Source organism: Mobula hypostoma, chromosome 1, assembly GCF_963921235.1.
Source record: "Mobula hypostoma chromosome 1, sMobHyp1.1, whole genome shotgun sequence".
Lineage (NCBI taxonomy): Eukaryota > Metazoa > Chordata > Chondrichthyes > Myliobatiformes > Myliobatidae > Mobula > Mobula hypostoma.
In genome coordinates, this window is record NC_086097.1 from 154,116,663 (window position 1) to 154,132,797 (window position 16,135).

The 16,135-nt window shown below is 42.1% G+C and overlaps 1 protein-coding gene across 2 annotated transcripts in view; it reads right to left on the minus strand.

The window, feature by feature from the left end:
• The window catches only part of fam135b (family with sequence similarity 135 member B), a 386,005-nt gene that overhangs the window by 62,353 nt on the left and 307,517 nt on the right, over window positions 1-16,135 (minus strand). For both annotated transcript variants that reach the window (XM_063058308.1, XM_063058318.1), the window contains one exon: window positions 2,442-2,596. In XM_063058308.1, coding sequence (XP_062914378.1) covers window positions 2,442-2,596 — 155 coding nt within the window. The remainder of the gene's footprint in view (window positions 1-2,441; window positions 2,597-16,135) is intronic.

Sequence of the window (16,135 nt, forward strand, 5' to 3'; positions counted from 1 at the left end):
GAGGAACTCATGCAGTATTGCCCAGTGGCTGGAATTATTGACCTCCAATAACCTCAACCATCTATCATTAAGTAAGGCATGACTTGAATCACTGGAGTGTTTTCCTCTTAATACTCATTGACCACAGTTTTACAAAGACACCTTCATACCACAATTGGTCAAATACTGCTTGATTCAAGCATAGTCACTCACATCTCCCCTTTGAAATACACCTCCTTCGTTTATTCTTGGATCAATTCCATGATGAAATCTGGTTAGTAGGCCCAACCAATAAACACAAAATGAAAAGTGATTCCCACATAACTGACAAATACTGCAGATGCTTGAAATATGAGATAAAAAATAGAAAATGCTGGAAATACTTATCAGGACAGGTAGCATCTGTAGAAAGACAAACTGAGTTAAGGTTTTAAGTTGAAAACAAATTATTAAAGAAGAGGCTTATGAAGTTGCCATAAAAAGCAGTAGCCTTAAGGATTGGGAAATTGTGGATGTCAACAGAGATGAACCAAGAATTTGTTTAAGAAAGGCACTGGACCAAATGATAGGAAACCAGTGAGACTGGACTCCTATACCTTGGAGAAACCAAATAGAGAATGGATGATTGCTTTGCATTGTGTCTATACACAGAGGTATTCCTCACTGTCCCCTTGCCTGTCACATTAATTCCCTTTGCACTGCCACTCTGACAATCCGTGGCCTCTTGCATTGTTACAACAAGTCCAAACACAAGCCTGAAGAGCTCATCTTCTTGGGCATGTTGTTGCCTGCAGGACAGAATATTGAGTTCTCTAACTTCAAATATTTCACTGACGCTTTCTCCTTGCAATAAAACTGGCCATTTTTGCTGGACGTATTCCAGAGTGTTACCATTAACATCAAATTACAATCACAAAAAAGCTTAATCTTATTTTAACCACTTAACTGCCACATAAAGTCATCCTGCCTCAGCCTATCAAGGAAGTTCTCTTCTTCCACCTGCCCCGTTCCCTATCTCTCTTCTGCCTCTACTAACTTAATTCTCTCTTCCATAGTTCCAATGAAGGGTTGCAGGCCTAATTTGCCAACTACTTCTCTTTCCATAAATGCTGACTGAATTTGATAATCAACAGCTTTTTCCGGTGCCCTACTAGCTCTCTTTTTTGATTTGTAGAACTAAAAATTCTTTAAAAAGCATTCAGGACAACCAGCTCATAGATTGAAGGGATTGAAATAGAATGAGTTTAAGGTACGGTGGTTCAGCATGTGTTTAAATCTGAATGTCTGAAATTACTGCTCAAACATCCGCCAGGAAAAATAACCAAAATAAATTCTGTAACAGGCTGAATGACAGCATCTACAACTTAGTTAATAAAGGTAATCAAGCCTGCTATGAAACTCACAGATGCTCCTCTCCTCTTGGAACTAAAACATTTCACTGACAACCAACAACTGTAATGAACTTAATTGATTCATAACTCTAGAAATCACAATTGACTTTACAAGTAAATAAATAGCCAAGATAGCTGCTTAGTGTTCTTCTACTTAACCATTTTAATAAAGTCCATAAACCATTTAAACCAAAAGATTATCAGCTCTGCTGTAGCATCGCATTAGACACTGTCATTCATACAAGATAACTTTACTAGCTGATGTTGCTATTACAAATTTATGATCTGAGCAGGGTATACTCTCAGGTTCACTAATAACAATCTCCTCTGTAGGTGAATTCACCATGATTAGTTCACCTTCGTTGCATAAAATTAAGTCAGATGACAGATCATGGTAGAGGAGATGGTGTGTTTATACTGGCAAATATTCTCCTGCTATTCAAATTTGGACACATCATTTAATCATACAGTTAGGTGTGTTTTTCTGCACAAACGGTGATGATTACAGAAATTTCATTTCATTTTATAGCATTCCTCAGAGCAATGAAAACAATACACACACTATATTACCGTATTAACATGCTCAGTACAATTTTGGTAATCAGTAATTTCTTCTACAGTGGTTTAGAATTAAGTTTGAAGAGAAAGTTAAGCAGCCTGTAAATTCATTTGGCATGTACTTTCTTAGCTGTAATAGAAACCAACCGACAGTACTCTATGCCTGAGGACTGGCTGGTTCACCTGACATTAAACTAGCTTCTAAACTGCAATATATTGCACAAACTTCCTTGTGCTGTACAGAACAGTCTTTTCAGGGATGTCAGTGGAACTCCATTTGTTTTAAATTGCAAGGAAAAGACTGCAATTGTTTGTAGATGCTTCAGTAGAGTATAATACTTCATAGCAAAATTCAGATTTTACTCTCTATGCTGCAAGCCACACTAAGTATATAAAAATATGAAATGGGTCAATCACCAGTTTACAGGCCACAATCTCATGCAGTTAAAACAGAAATTACCTAGTGTAATAAGTATGTAACACATTGGATGAAATAAAGGAAACATGACAAACCTTTGGAAATGGATTCCTCATATCGGTCTTCAAATATAATAGGAAGATTACTCCAGTCTCCATCTATGTCCAGACACTCAATAGGCAATGGAGGCATTCTAGTGAGGTAGGATGAATTTCGGACAGCTGCTGCGATCTGACTGTGACTTTGGATTCTGGAAGCAAAAAGAATAATTTTAGAACTTTTATAACCCCCTAACCTTCAGATAATTGGGTTCCAAGACACTAAGCTAGAATGGTAGGTGCCCACACGTGACAGGTTTAACATTTACCTCAAATTTTCAGTGATGATATTCTCCAACCTGGAAAACTATTCTGATTCCTGTCAACTCTCCAATGAATGAAGATTTAAATGACACTTTTTTAAACCATTGATAATAAGGAAATTCAGATACAAATATCTACTGAGTTGCCTTTAATGATAAAATCACATGCAAAGGAGTCAGACAGAATAATAAGACCATAAAGTATCAGACAGAATAAGGTCAAATCTACTCCATCATTCAATATTGCCTGATATTTTTTCCCATCTCTGGGGGCAGGTTAAAGTAGTACTAAAGGCTGTGGAATTTTGGAATCTTCTTCCACAAATGTCAGTTTTTGATGTGCCAAATGTTAATAGGATTGTCGCTTTCTAGGGTCGGTCCCATCCAAGTAATATAATGTACTTGGTTACCTCCAAAACATCCCCACACGTTAGTGAAGTCCACCTTCTTTCCTGTTTACAAACCTTTCCTGATCCTATCAATGATGACTGATTTGCGAACACAGAAGTACCATATTCTCAACAACTGATGATTGACAGCTGCAGCCCCTCCAACTCCTATCAATTTCTCTCCAAATCATCTGGAGGGAACCCTCAGCTAACCTACACCTCCTATCAACTTACAGCCCTGTTCTTTCCTCTGATCTCTAGTTTAACCCCACTACCAATCTGCTGACTTAACCTCCTTGCGGGGTTGATCCCTCTGCCAACCTACTTACTAAAAACTTCTTCTAATCCTTGGCCTGATTACTTTACCAATCATCAGCATGATTTCCCTTAGCTACTCTTGCCTGACGACGCCTTACTGTGTCTGACCAACTGATTCACCTTCAGATCGCTGCACTTATCACCATCCTCGATTCCACTATAGCCCTTTCCCGGTTCTGACTCCATCCTCACATAGCCTCACCCTGAACTTCTGGAAATCTCAAAAGGCCATCCCTATATGCAAGGTCCATCAAGTGAGACATGACCTCCTGGCCTGATGTACTACTGAAATTTTCAGCAGAGGGACTTGACCTGCTGCTTACTAACCTGATTGGTTAAATAATTTAAGCAGGCAAGTTAATATTCTAAAGTTAAGTGGGACCTTGACTTTATAAAGTGCATTGGTGTGAGCCAGCCTTGACTGTTAATCCTGGGTATCAATCCATAATCCCTGCAGAATGTAATGAAAACTGCCTAAAGATAATTTTCCTGTATGCATCAGCTCTATTCTGATCACACAGCTAAAATCTCAAGACAATAAAGTTGGACTTTAGTCCTTAGTTTAATGGGCACGGTTTGAAGATCAGATGTTACTAATTTCAATATTAAATTTAAATTTACTATTTTTTGAAGTAATGAGGCAAAACCAACAACAATTCATCCTCTCTTTACAGCCAACCTTTGCCATCTCTTATTCAATGTCAGTAAGACCAGGGCCCCTATTATTGACTTCAGGAGGAGCCAGACCTCAGTGGAGAATCAGTGGTGGAGAGGGTCCTCAGTGTTATCATTTCAGATCACCTGTCCCAGGCACAGCACATAAGTGCAATTATGAAGAAATCAGGACAGCACCTCTATTTCCTTAGGAGTTTGTGAAGATTCAGCATGACATCTAAAACTTTGATGAACTTCTATAGATGTGTGGTGGAGAGTACCGACTGGCTGCATCAGAGCCTGCTATGGAAATACCAATGCTCTTGAATGGAAAATCCTCTAAGAAGTAATGGATACAGCCCAGTCAATCAGGGGTCAAGCCCTCTCCACCATTGAGCACATCTGCATGGAGTGCTATTGCAGAAAAGCAGCATCCGTCATCAAGGTCCCCGACCACCCAGGTCATACTCTCTTCTCACTGTTGCCATCAGGAAGAAGAGAAAGGAGACTCAGGAGCCACACCACCAGGTTCAGGAACAATTATTACCCCTCAACCATCAGGATCTTGAATCAGAGGGGATAATTTCTCTGAACTTCATTTGTCCCATCATTGAAATGTTCCCACAAAGTATGGACTTACTTTTAAGGACTCTTCATCTCATGTTCTTGATATTATTGCTTAATTATTTATTATTTTTCCTTCTCTCTTTCTGTATTTATACAGTTTGTTGTCTTTTGCACACTAGTTGAACACCCAAGTTGGGGCGGTCTTTCATTGATTCTATTTTGGATTTATTGAGTATGCCCACAAAAAATGAATCTCCGGGTTTTATATGGTGACATATATGTACTTTGATAATAAATTTATTTTGAATTCTGAACTTTATTGGCCTATATACACCAGGAGTAAATGATAAGCCAAAGGACTACATTAGCTTTAATCATAAATTGGTAGCTTTGCAGTTATCAGTCAACATTATCCAGGAGTTAAGGTTAATCTTTTCTTGCCTAAGGGTTTGTTTATCTCTTACCTCAAAGTAAAGATTTCAGCGTCTCATGCTCACTTGCAGTCAATGGGGTGATTAACACACTTGAAAATTCAACAAGCTTGCACATTATCCTTATTTTCCATGTTTTTCCCATAAAAGCAAAAAATATTTCCCACCTTATGAGGACTCAGTGGTGCCAAGGATGTTTCATAATCTCTTCTCTCCTCCACCAAAGGAAATGTTTTATCCTTGGGCTCCGTGACATCAGTAATCAGTCTCCATGTTACCATGTCCAAACACCTCTTTGGATGAACGAAGCTGAACTATGAGTGTTCTGACAGTTTCCAGCAGAATGCTTGAAGGGCATTGATCAGGCACATTTACCCTGGTTGATCTCTTGTCTTCATGGCACAAGAGTTCTGATATCATGAGCAGCCTCTCAGGCGACACTTTGCAAATCTCATTTATTCAGCACAAAGCACAAAGTTAAAAGCGCTGTCAAAATATGATTAACTGTATCCTAAAGGAACTGTAATTTAATATCAATATAAGTAAAAGGATACTTTTATTAAAATGGAGGGTTACTGGCAAAGCAAATCAGACTGAGCCGAGGATGAGCAATGAGATACGCTGCCTAGAATTAATGATAACATTAAAAAGTAGTTAACTGATTTAATTTAAAGTTGCATTTCTTTCCCTTGGGTCAATAAAGCTATATTTTCCATCTGCTTAATTTATCAAGGAGGACATTTCCTTCCTAACTCTGAAAATGGAATGGAGCTCAGGGGTTAACTAGAATCAGAATCAGGTTTATTATTCCTGTCTTACATGGGCATTTTTTTTTCTTATTTTATGGCAGCAGTTCAGTGTAAAGACCATAAATTACAAAATAAATAAACAGTGAATAAAAAGGAATATTGAGGTGGTGTTCATTGGTTCATGGAGCATTTGGAAATCTGATGATGGAGAAGAAGCTGTTCCTAAATAATGGGATGTGTCACCATCTGGGACATGCCCCCTTCTTATTCCTACTCACTGACGGTAGGAATAAGAAGAGGGCATGTCCCAGATGGTGAGAGTCCTTAATGATGGATGTTGCCTTCTTAGCGTGCTGCCTCTTGAAGATGCCTTTAATGGTAAGGAGAGTTGTGCCCATGGTGGAGCTGGCTGATTCTACAGCCCCTCAGCAGTCTCTTACATCCTGTGCATTGGAGCCTCCATTACAGACTTTGATGTAACCAGTCGGAATAGAGATTTGCAAGCTTTTGGTGACAGATTAAATCTCCTCAGACTTCTAAAGAAATAGAGCCATTGGTACAATCACAAAGAAGGCATATAAATGTATCAGGCCCAAAACACGTTTAGAGATATTGACATCAGGAAGTTGAAGCTGCTCACTCTTTCCACCACTGACCCCTCAATGAGGACTGGTGCATGCCCTCCTGAATTCCACAATCAACTTCTTGGTCTAGCTGACATTGTGTGCGAGGTTCTTGTTGTGACATCACTAACCTGTTAATCTAACTCACTGTTGTAAGCATCCTCATTACCATCTGAAGTTCTATCAATAACAGAGATGTCATCTGCAAACTTAAAAATGGCATTTGAGCTGTGCTTAGCCACATAATCATGAGTGTGGAGAGTCGAGCAGCGGGCTGAGCATGCATCCTTGAGGTGACTGTCAGGGAGGATGAGGTATTATCTCCAATCTGTACCGACTGTTTTCTCCCGATGAAGAAGCCAAGTATCCAGTTGCAGAGAGGGGCCCAGATTGAGAAACTTAGTGACTAATGCTGAGAGGATGAAAGTTCTTAACACCAAGCTATAATTGATAAAAAGCGACTTGATATATGCTTTCCTGTTGTTCAAAGCAGTGAGAGAGGCTGTGAGATTGCATGCTCTGAAGACCTATTACGATGTTAAGTGAATTGCAGTGGGTCCAGATCCTTGCTTTGAAGGAGTCAATTCCAACCTAAGCAGATCATTGGAGTAAACGCTGGTGCCACTGGGTGATAGTCATTGAGGCAACTCACCCTGGTCTTCCTGGGCACTAGTATAACTGCTTTCCTTTTGAAGCAGGTGGAACCTCAGACTACAACAATGAGAAGTTTAAAATGTCCTTGAACACTCCAGCCTGTTGGTTGTCATAGGTTATCAAAACCTGGCCAGATCAACATCAGGGCCAGATGCTTTCCGAGGGTTCATCGTCTTGATGGATGTTCTGGCATCGACCTCAAAGACAAAGATCACAGGTTCATTGGATGCTGTGGGGATTTGTATAAGTGTAGTATTAATCTCCCTTTCAAATCCTATATAAAAGGCATTAAGGTTATTGGGAAGCGAAGCACTGCAGCTATTTATGCTGTTAGATTTCATTTTATAAGAATTAACAGCCTGCAAATCCTACCATAGCTGCTATGCATCGGGTTGTGTCTCAAATTTCACACCGAATCCCTTTTCAGTGTCACTCTGGACTCAAGATCATCAGTCTTAAATGCCAGAGATTTAGACCGTAGCAGATGTCAAATTTCCTGGTTCATCCAGGGCTCCTAGTTAGTGAAAACATGGATGTTTTCAAAGGCACACTCATATCCACATCTTGATAAAATCAGTGACAGCTGTGGTCAGACCTGAAGATGAATTCCTTGTCCAATTTACCAGTTCAAAGCAGTCCTGTAAAATGCACCTCCACCTCCCTTAACCACAACTCATGGTCCTCACCATTCTTAGTTTGGTCCTTAGTCTCTGCCTATATTGCAGGAGTGAAAGTAGAGCCAGGTGATATGACTTACTAAAGTGTAAGCATAGGTATGGGATGGGAAAGTAAACATTCTTGATGTTGATGTAATAGTGAATGCATGTGTTGGCTCCTCTGGTTCACTAGGTGACATGTTGGTGGTAGTTGGCCAAAGACTTCTTCAAACTGACCTGATTGAAGTCCTCCATGTTGATCAGGACAGCATCAGGATGCACTGTCTTATGACTATTGATTTCAGTACTCAGCTCCTTCAGTGCCAGCTTGACATTTAATGTTTACTACAAACACCACTTAGCTATATGAAAGGTCAACACTCAATTCAGCATATAGACTATGGGTCAACTTTCCTCTTACTCACACAGGAAGATTTAAAGGTGACCTATATAAATTTTTAAATCAAGATAATTGGAAATTTGGGCCGAACATATCTTTCAGGATGATACAGGTCAAAATCAAGTGACTTGTTAAATAATTAAGAAATGAACACAGTAGGAAAGGGACATGATTACTGCAAAAGACAATTCTTTTCTTTATCTGTAACACTTGCTTCAAGTGGGGGTGTCCAGAGACACTAGTTTGGTATCTCGATATTTACAAGGGTGTCAGACCTGAAGTAATAAAACCAAACCGGTTTCTCTTTTCATAGATGTTGCCTGATCTGCTGACTGTTTCTCGTAACTTGGGTTTCTATTTCGGACATCCAGCATTTGCAATTTTCTTTTACAAGTCCTTTAGCCCTACCAAAATTCAATCTTTCCATATCTCCAGTTATTTGTGCAAATTGTTTTCCAGCCTTCAGCTGATTGTTCTCTTTATGTCACTTTGGCTCCTTGATCCCCATTGAGATGGTGCTGGTGAAGTACAGCAATGACTTTCTGGCAGCAAGAACAACTATTAATAAAGTAGTAATACTTTATTAATCACACTTTTTCTTGAAAACAATCACTGCAATCAATAGCCTGTACCTTCCCTTTTGGAGTGGAGCTTTCGAACACCCGTACGACCTGGCATTTTTGTGGTGTGAAGTCTCAAAGGTGTAGGACGTTTGTGGCATGCTCTGGGCCTAAGAGCGGGGAACAAGCCAATGTTTGGCTGCTGGAGCAGACTTGGAGGTGATTTGAAGTGGTAGAACCAAGGAGAGGCAGATTCAAGGCATCGGAGACTGGGCCCGAGAACGATGAGCAAGCTTAGGTTTGACCGATTTAAGCACTGCGCCGGGCGGAATTGGAAAATTTGGGTATGGATCAAAGCGAGGCAACATATCCTGGACTCGACAGCATTTTCAAGTGGCAGGGCCCGAGTCTGAGAGCAAGGAATGACCCACTGTTTGGCTGACTTAAGTGCCAGGCCCAATTGAAAATGTCAGGGTGTCGGGGCCAGAGGGGAGGGAGGCCCAGTGATCAGCTTGCTTCTCAGTAAGGTTTACTTGTCACTATGCTGAACAGAAACTGGGGCCTGCAACGAATGGGCTCCTGGATCGGCCGTGAACTCATTTTCATGAAATTCAGTTCTGAATGTTAGTTACGTATTTCTATTGTTTGCACAATTTGTGCTTCTTTGGCACACTGGGTGTTTGAAGGTATTTTTAGTAATTTGTTCTGTTGGGTTTCCTTGTTTTGTGGCTACCCTGTAAGGAGACAAATCTCGAGGTTGTTTATAGTAAACATACTTTGATATCCCTCCTTATTCATAAAGGTATATATCCAGTCTTATTATCTTTCTCTTACTGGCTCTGGTCTCCTTGCTGAAAACACTAATATACATTGCGTCTAATTATTTTTTTAAGTTGAAGATTCCAAATTTCCAATCTGTTATTCCTGTTTATGGGAAAACAATTGAGAGGATTAGTGAATCCACGGTATTCTACATTTGTGATTGAAAGCAAGGCCCACAGCTCTACTTCTACCTTCCTTTTTTATGAATGTGACAAGAATACACATAGATAAGATGTTAGCTGTCCTGTGTGATCAGCAGTTGGTCTGCCACCTGTCTTCAAGAGAGAGGTAAGGAACACAATGAAACAGCATCTGGAGATGGGTAATGAAGGGACGGGAGAGAGAGCTGTCTGGAGCGGCTCCCCCTTTGAACCCTGAACTGTTCTGAAGTGATGGACAGGCGATACCCCAGCAGGGGGATAAAAAGGGACAGGTTCGCTAAGGCAAGACACACACGACACTTGAGGTAACGAGACCCTGGAAGCGGTGCGCCTCTCACGAGTCGGTGGGAAGTATCGGACCTTAAACGCACAGGGTGGATAGGTACGATCAGCGGGAACCCGGTGTGTGTCCGCCCTTGCTTGGGTGCCGGGTTCACTGCAGAGGATCGACCGCATCTGGAGGAGGGGTCACAGTCGGTGACCTCAGGTGACATCACCAAGGACCTGCCCGAAAGCTGCTTGTGAGCAATATCGCCGGTCTGTGAGTGGAAGCCGTGTTTGAATGATCAGTCGTTCCCGTTCTCTCTCTCCCTCCCCCCACATTGTCCATCGCCATGGCAACGATTACTGCGAACTGAACTAAATTGGACTGAACTTTTGTGTCACTTTGAAATTTGGTCATTTACCCCTAGACAACGATAGAGCTTGATTGATGCTGTTATCTTAATTCTGTGCACATGTGGGTTTATCATTGCTGAACTGTTGCATTTATTATCCTTTCGATTACTGTGTTGCTTGTTTCTTTAATAAAACTTTCTTAATTCCAGTAATCCAGACTCCAACTGAGTGATCCATTTCTGCTGGTTTGGCAACCCAGTTACAGGGTACGTAACATGAAGAAGCCATCACTTGTACATGTCAATACTCAGAATCCAAGCCCTAAATGATGGTTGATTTCCTCACTGAAGTGTACAGACCTATGGGCCTTGTGCTCTTCAGCTGGAAGACAAAGATCTTTTACCATGTTGCCCCTTGCAACACATTGCAATCAACCTGACAACTGAGATCCAGACAGAGAACGTAAGGCGATGACTGCTGCCAGCAGCTAACAGCTAACAGCTACAGCTGTGCAAAGCATGATGCAAAACAGGAGAAGCCAATTCACATGAGCAACAATTTATTGTGAGAAGAAAAATAGATATGACTCATAGCCACACCAGAGCAGAAAACTGTGCAGCGTCTTCAGTTCGAAGAAACAGAAGAACAGATGGCCTGTGATGCTCTCTGAGAATTTCCAAAGACATTGGTAACAATAACATTGAACAGTTGTTCTCTATTGTAGTATCATAGAATGTATCAGGTATTGTTCTTAGAAACCATCTGTAGTGAGCAGACTGTGAAATAATGTTTTAAACGAAACCTTCATTAAATAAAGAACTATATTTCCCTGAGACACGTTATTTTCAGTAAGGGGTAATTTAGCTTTGTTGGCATTCAAGGTTTCCAAAGCAGGCAGAAGAGCTTGTGGTGCCTATGCTAATAAGTGATCACTACAGGTTAAAATGGTGAAATGCTTAGCTGGGAAGACATGGTAGTTAGACCCACATGGGAAAACTTTCCAGAGCAATCAATTCCTTGAACCCTATTTCTCATTGACTTAAATGTTTGAAGAGTCCCAACAATCTGAATAATGACTTCTGTATAAACATATAAATAAAAAAAGCATCAAATAAGGTTCCCCATGCGAAGCTTATTCAGAAAGCAATGAGGCCTGGGATCCAAGAAGACCTTGCTTTGTGGATCTAGAACTGGCTTGCCCACAGAAGGCAAAGGGTGGTTGTAGATGTTCGTATTCTGCATGGAGGTCGCAGACCAGTGGTGTTCCACAGGGATCTGTTCTGGGACAACTCCTCCTTATGATTTTTATAAATGACCTGGATGAGGAAGTTGAAGGGTGGGTTAGTAAGTTTGCTGGTGACACAAAAATTGATGGTGTGTGGATAGTCTGGAGGGTTATCAGAGGTTACAGTGAGACATCGATAGGATGCAGAACTGGGCTGAGAAGTGGCAAGTGGAGTTCAATCTAGAGAAGTGTGAAGTGGTTCATTTTGGTAGGTCAAGTTTAAAGACAGAATATAATATTAAGGCAAGACTCTTGGCAGTGTGGAGGATCAGCAAGATCTTGGGCACCGTGTCCATGGGACACTCAAATCTGCTGCGCAGGCTGACAGTGTTGTTAAGAAGGTACATGGTGTTTTGGCATTCATGAACTGTGGGATTCAGTTCAAGAGCTGTGAGGTAATGTTGCAGCTATATAAGACCTTGGTTAGACCCTACTTGGAATACTGTGTTCAGTTCTGGCCACCTGACTACAGGAAAGATATGGATACTATAGGGAGAGTGCAGAAGGAATTTACAAGGTTGTTGCTTGGATTGGAAGGCATACCTTATGAGAATAGATTGAGTGGACTTGGCCTTTTCTCCTTGGAGCAACGGAGGATGACAGGTGACCTGACAGAAGTGTATAAGATGATGAGAGGCATTGATCATGTGGATAGCCAGAGGATTCTCCCCAGGGCTGAAGTGGCTAACATGAGGGGGCATAGTTTTAAGGTGCTTGAAAGTAGACACGAGGGGGATGGCAGAGGTACGTTTTTCGCACATAGAGTGATGGGTGCGTGGAATGCACTGCCAGTGACAGTAGTAGAAGTGGATGCAATATGGTCTTTTAAGAGGCTCCTAGGTAGGTACATAGAGCTTAGAAAAACAGTGGGCTATGCAGTAAGGAAACTATAGGTAATTTGTAGAGTAGGTTAAACCTTGACGTAGCGCGCCAAGGTTTAAAAAGCTGAACACCATAGCGGCCATCATTGTAGCGGCCATCATCGGAGTGGACTGAGTCAGAGTGGGACGGCTTTGGCTCAAACAGGCTTCGGCGAAAACAGGCAAAGGCCAGGGTAGGTTCCGGTAAGTTTTTTTGTTCAGATTGTTTAGTACAGAGAGAATGCCAGGCAGGATGTTGGAATGCTCCTCTTGCAGGATGTGGGAAGTCAGGGAGCCCTCCGGTGTCCCAGACAACCACACCTGCAAGAAGTGCATCCAGCTGCAGCTCCTGACAAACCGCGTTAGGGAACTGGAGCAGGAGCTGGATGACCTGCGGATCATTCGGGAGAATGAGGAGATTATAGATCGTAGCTACAGGGAGGTAGTTACGCCAAAGGAGCAGAGGACAGGAAATTGGGTCACTGTCAGACGAGGGAAGAGGAAAGGGCAGGCAGAGCAGGGTTCCCCTGTGGCCATTCCCCTCAACAACAAGTATACTGCATTGGATACTGTTGGAGGGGGATGACTTACCTGGGACAAGCTGCAGTAGCCGGATCTCTGGCACTGAGTCTGGCTCTGCAGTGCAGAAGGGAGGGGGAAAAGAGGAGAGGGGTAGTGATAGGGGACTCGATAGTTAGAGGTGCAGATAGGAGGTTCTGTGGTCGTGACAGAGAATCCAGGATGGTTTGTTGCCTCCCGGGTGCCAGCGTCAAGGATCTCTCCGATCGATTGCATGACATTCTGAAGTGGGAGGGTGACCAGCCAGATGTCATGGTGCACATAGGTACCAATGACATAGCAAGGAAGAGTGAGGAGGTCCTGGACAGTGAGTATAGAGAGCTTGGTAGGAAGTTGAAAAGCAGGACCTCGAGGGTGGTAATCTCAGGATTGCTACCTGTGTTACGTGCCAGTGAGGGTAGGAATAGGATGCTCTGGAGGATGAACAGGTGGCTGAGGAACTGGTGTAGGGGGCAGGGTTTCAGATTTCAGGATCATTGCGACCTCTTCTGGGGCAGGTGGGACCTGTACAAGAGCGACGGGTTACACTTGAACTACAGGGGGACCAATATCCTTTCAGGGAGGTTTGTTAGTGCTATTGGGGAGGCTTTAAACTAGATTTGCAGGGGGATGGGAACCAGAGTGCCAGAGCTGACAGTGTGGCTGGGGTAAAAATAAATGATATTAAATTTCAAGCAAATCCGCTAATAGAAAGGTTGTTAATGGTGGTAAAAATCTTCTGAGGTGTATATATTTCAATGCTAGGAGTATTGCGGGGAAGGCGGATGAGTTGAGGGCGTGGATTGACACGTGGAATTATGAAGTTATAGCAATTAGTGAAACTTGGCTACAGGAGGGGCAGGACTGGCAGCTTAATATTCCAGGGTTCCGATGTTTCAGCTGTGATCGAGGCAGAGGAATGAAAGGTGAGGGAGTAGCATTGCTTGTTAGGGATAATATTACAGCAGTGCTCAGGCAGGACAGATTAGAGGGCTTGTCCACTGAGTCCTTATGGGTGGAGCTGAGAAACAGGAAAGGTATGGCCACATTAGTGGGATTGTATTACAGACCACCCAATAGTCAACGAGACTTGGAAGAGCAAATCTGCAGAGAGATAGCAGGCAACTGCAGGAAACATAAAGTTGTGGTGGTAGGGGATTTTAATTTTCCATATATTGATTGGGACTCCCATACTGTTAGGGGTCTAGATGGTTTAGAGTTTGTAAAATGTGTTCAGGAAAGTATTCTAAATCAATATATAGTGGGACCAACTAGAGGGGATGCAATATTGGATCTCCTGTTAGGAAACGAGTTAGGACAAATGACGGAAGTCTGTGTAGGGGAGCACTTTGGTTCCAGTGATCATAACGCCATTAGTTTCAACTTGATCATGGACAAGGATAGATCTGGTCCTAGGGTTGAGGTTCTGAACTGGAAGAAGGCCGAATTTGAAGAAATGAGAAAGGATCTAAAAAGCGTGGATTGGGTCAGGTTGTTCTCTGGCAAAGATGTGATTGGTAGGTGGGAAGCCTTCAAAGGAGAAATTTTGAGAGTGCAGAGTTTGTATGTTCCTGTCAGGATTAAAGACAAAGTGAATAGGAATAAGGAACCTTGGTTCCCAAGGGATATTGCAACTCTGATAAAGAAGAAGAGGGAGTTGTATGAAATGTATAGGAAACAGGGAGTAAATCAGGTGCTTGAGGAGTATAAGAAGTGCAAGAAAAATACTTAAGAAAGAAATCAGGAGGGCTAAAAGAAGACATGAGGTTGCCTTGGCAGTCAAAGTGAAGGATAATCCAAAGAGCTTTTACAGGTATATTAAGAGCAAAAGGATTGTAAGGGATAAAATTGGTCCTCTTGAAGATCAGAGTGGTCGGCTATGTGCAGAACCAAAGGAAATGGGGGAGATCTTAAATAGGTTTTTTGCGTCTGTATTTACTAAGGAAACTGGCATGAAGTCTATGGAATTAAGGGAAACAAGTAGTGAGATCACGGAAACTGTACAGATCGAAAAGGAGGAGGTCCTTGCTGTCTTGAGGAAAATTAAAGTGGATAAATCCCCGGGACCTGAGAGGGTGTTCCCTCGGACCTTGAAGGAGACTAGTGTTGAAATTGCGGGGGTCCTGGCAGAAATATTTAAAATGTCGCTGTCTACAGGTGAGGTACCGGAGGATTGGAGAGTGGCTCATGTTGTTCCGTTGTTTAAAAAAGGATCAAAAAGTAATTTGGGAAATTATAGGCCGGTAAGTTTAACATCGGTAGTAGGTAAGTTATTGGAGGGAGTACTAAGAGACAGAATCTATAAGCATTCGGATAGACGGGAACTTATTAGGGAGAGTCAACATGGCTTTGTGCGTGGTAGGTCATGTTTGACCAATCTATTGGAGTTTTTCGAGGAGGTTACCAGGAAAGTGGATGAAGGGAAGGCAGTGGATATTGTCTACATGGATCTCAGTAAGGCCTTTGACAAGGTCCCGCATGGGAGGTTAGTTAGGAAAGTTCAGTCGCTAGGTAGACATGGAGAGGTGGTAAATTGGATTAGACATTGGCTCAATGGAAGAAGCCAAAGAGTGGTAGTAGAGAATTGTTTCTCTGAGTGGAGGCCTGTGACTAGTGGTGTGCCACAGGGATCAGTGCTGGGTCCATTGTTATTTGTCATGAATATCAATGATCTGGATGATAATGTGGTAAATTGGATCAGCAAATTTGCTGATGATACAAAGATTGGAGGTGTAGTAGACAGTGAGGAAGGTTTTCAGAGCCTGCAGAGGGACTTGGACCAGCTGGAAAAATGGACTGAAAAATGGCAGATGGAGTTTAATACAGACAAGTGTGAGGTATTGCACGTTGGAAGGACAAACCAAGGTAGAACATACAGGGTTAATGGTAAGGCACTGAGGAGTGCAGTAGAACAGAGGGATCTGGGAATACAGATACAAAATTCCCTAAAAGTGGCGTCACAGGTAGATAGGGTCATAAAGAGAGCTTTTGGTACATTGGCCTTTATTAATCAAAGTATTGAGTATAAGAGCTGGAATGTTAAGATGAGGTTGTATAAGGCATTGGTGAGGCCGAATCTGGAGTATTGTGTTCAGTTTTGGTCACCAAATTACAGGAAGGATA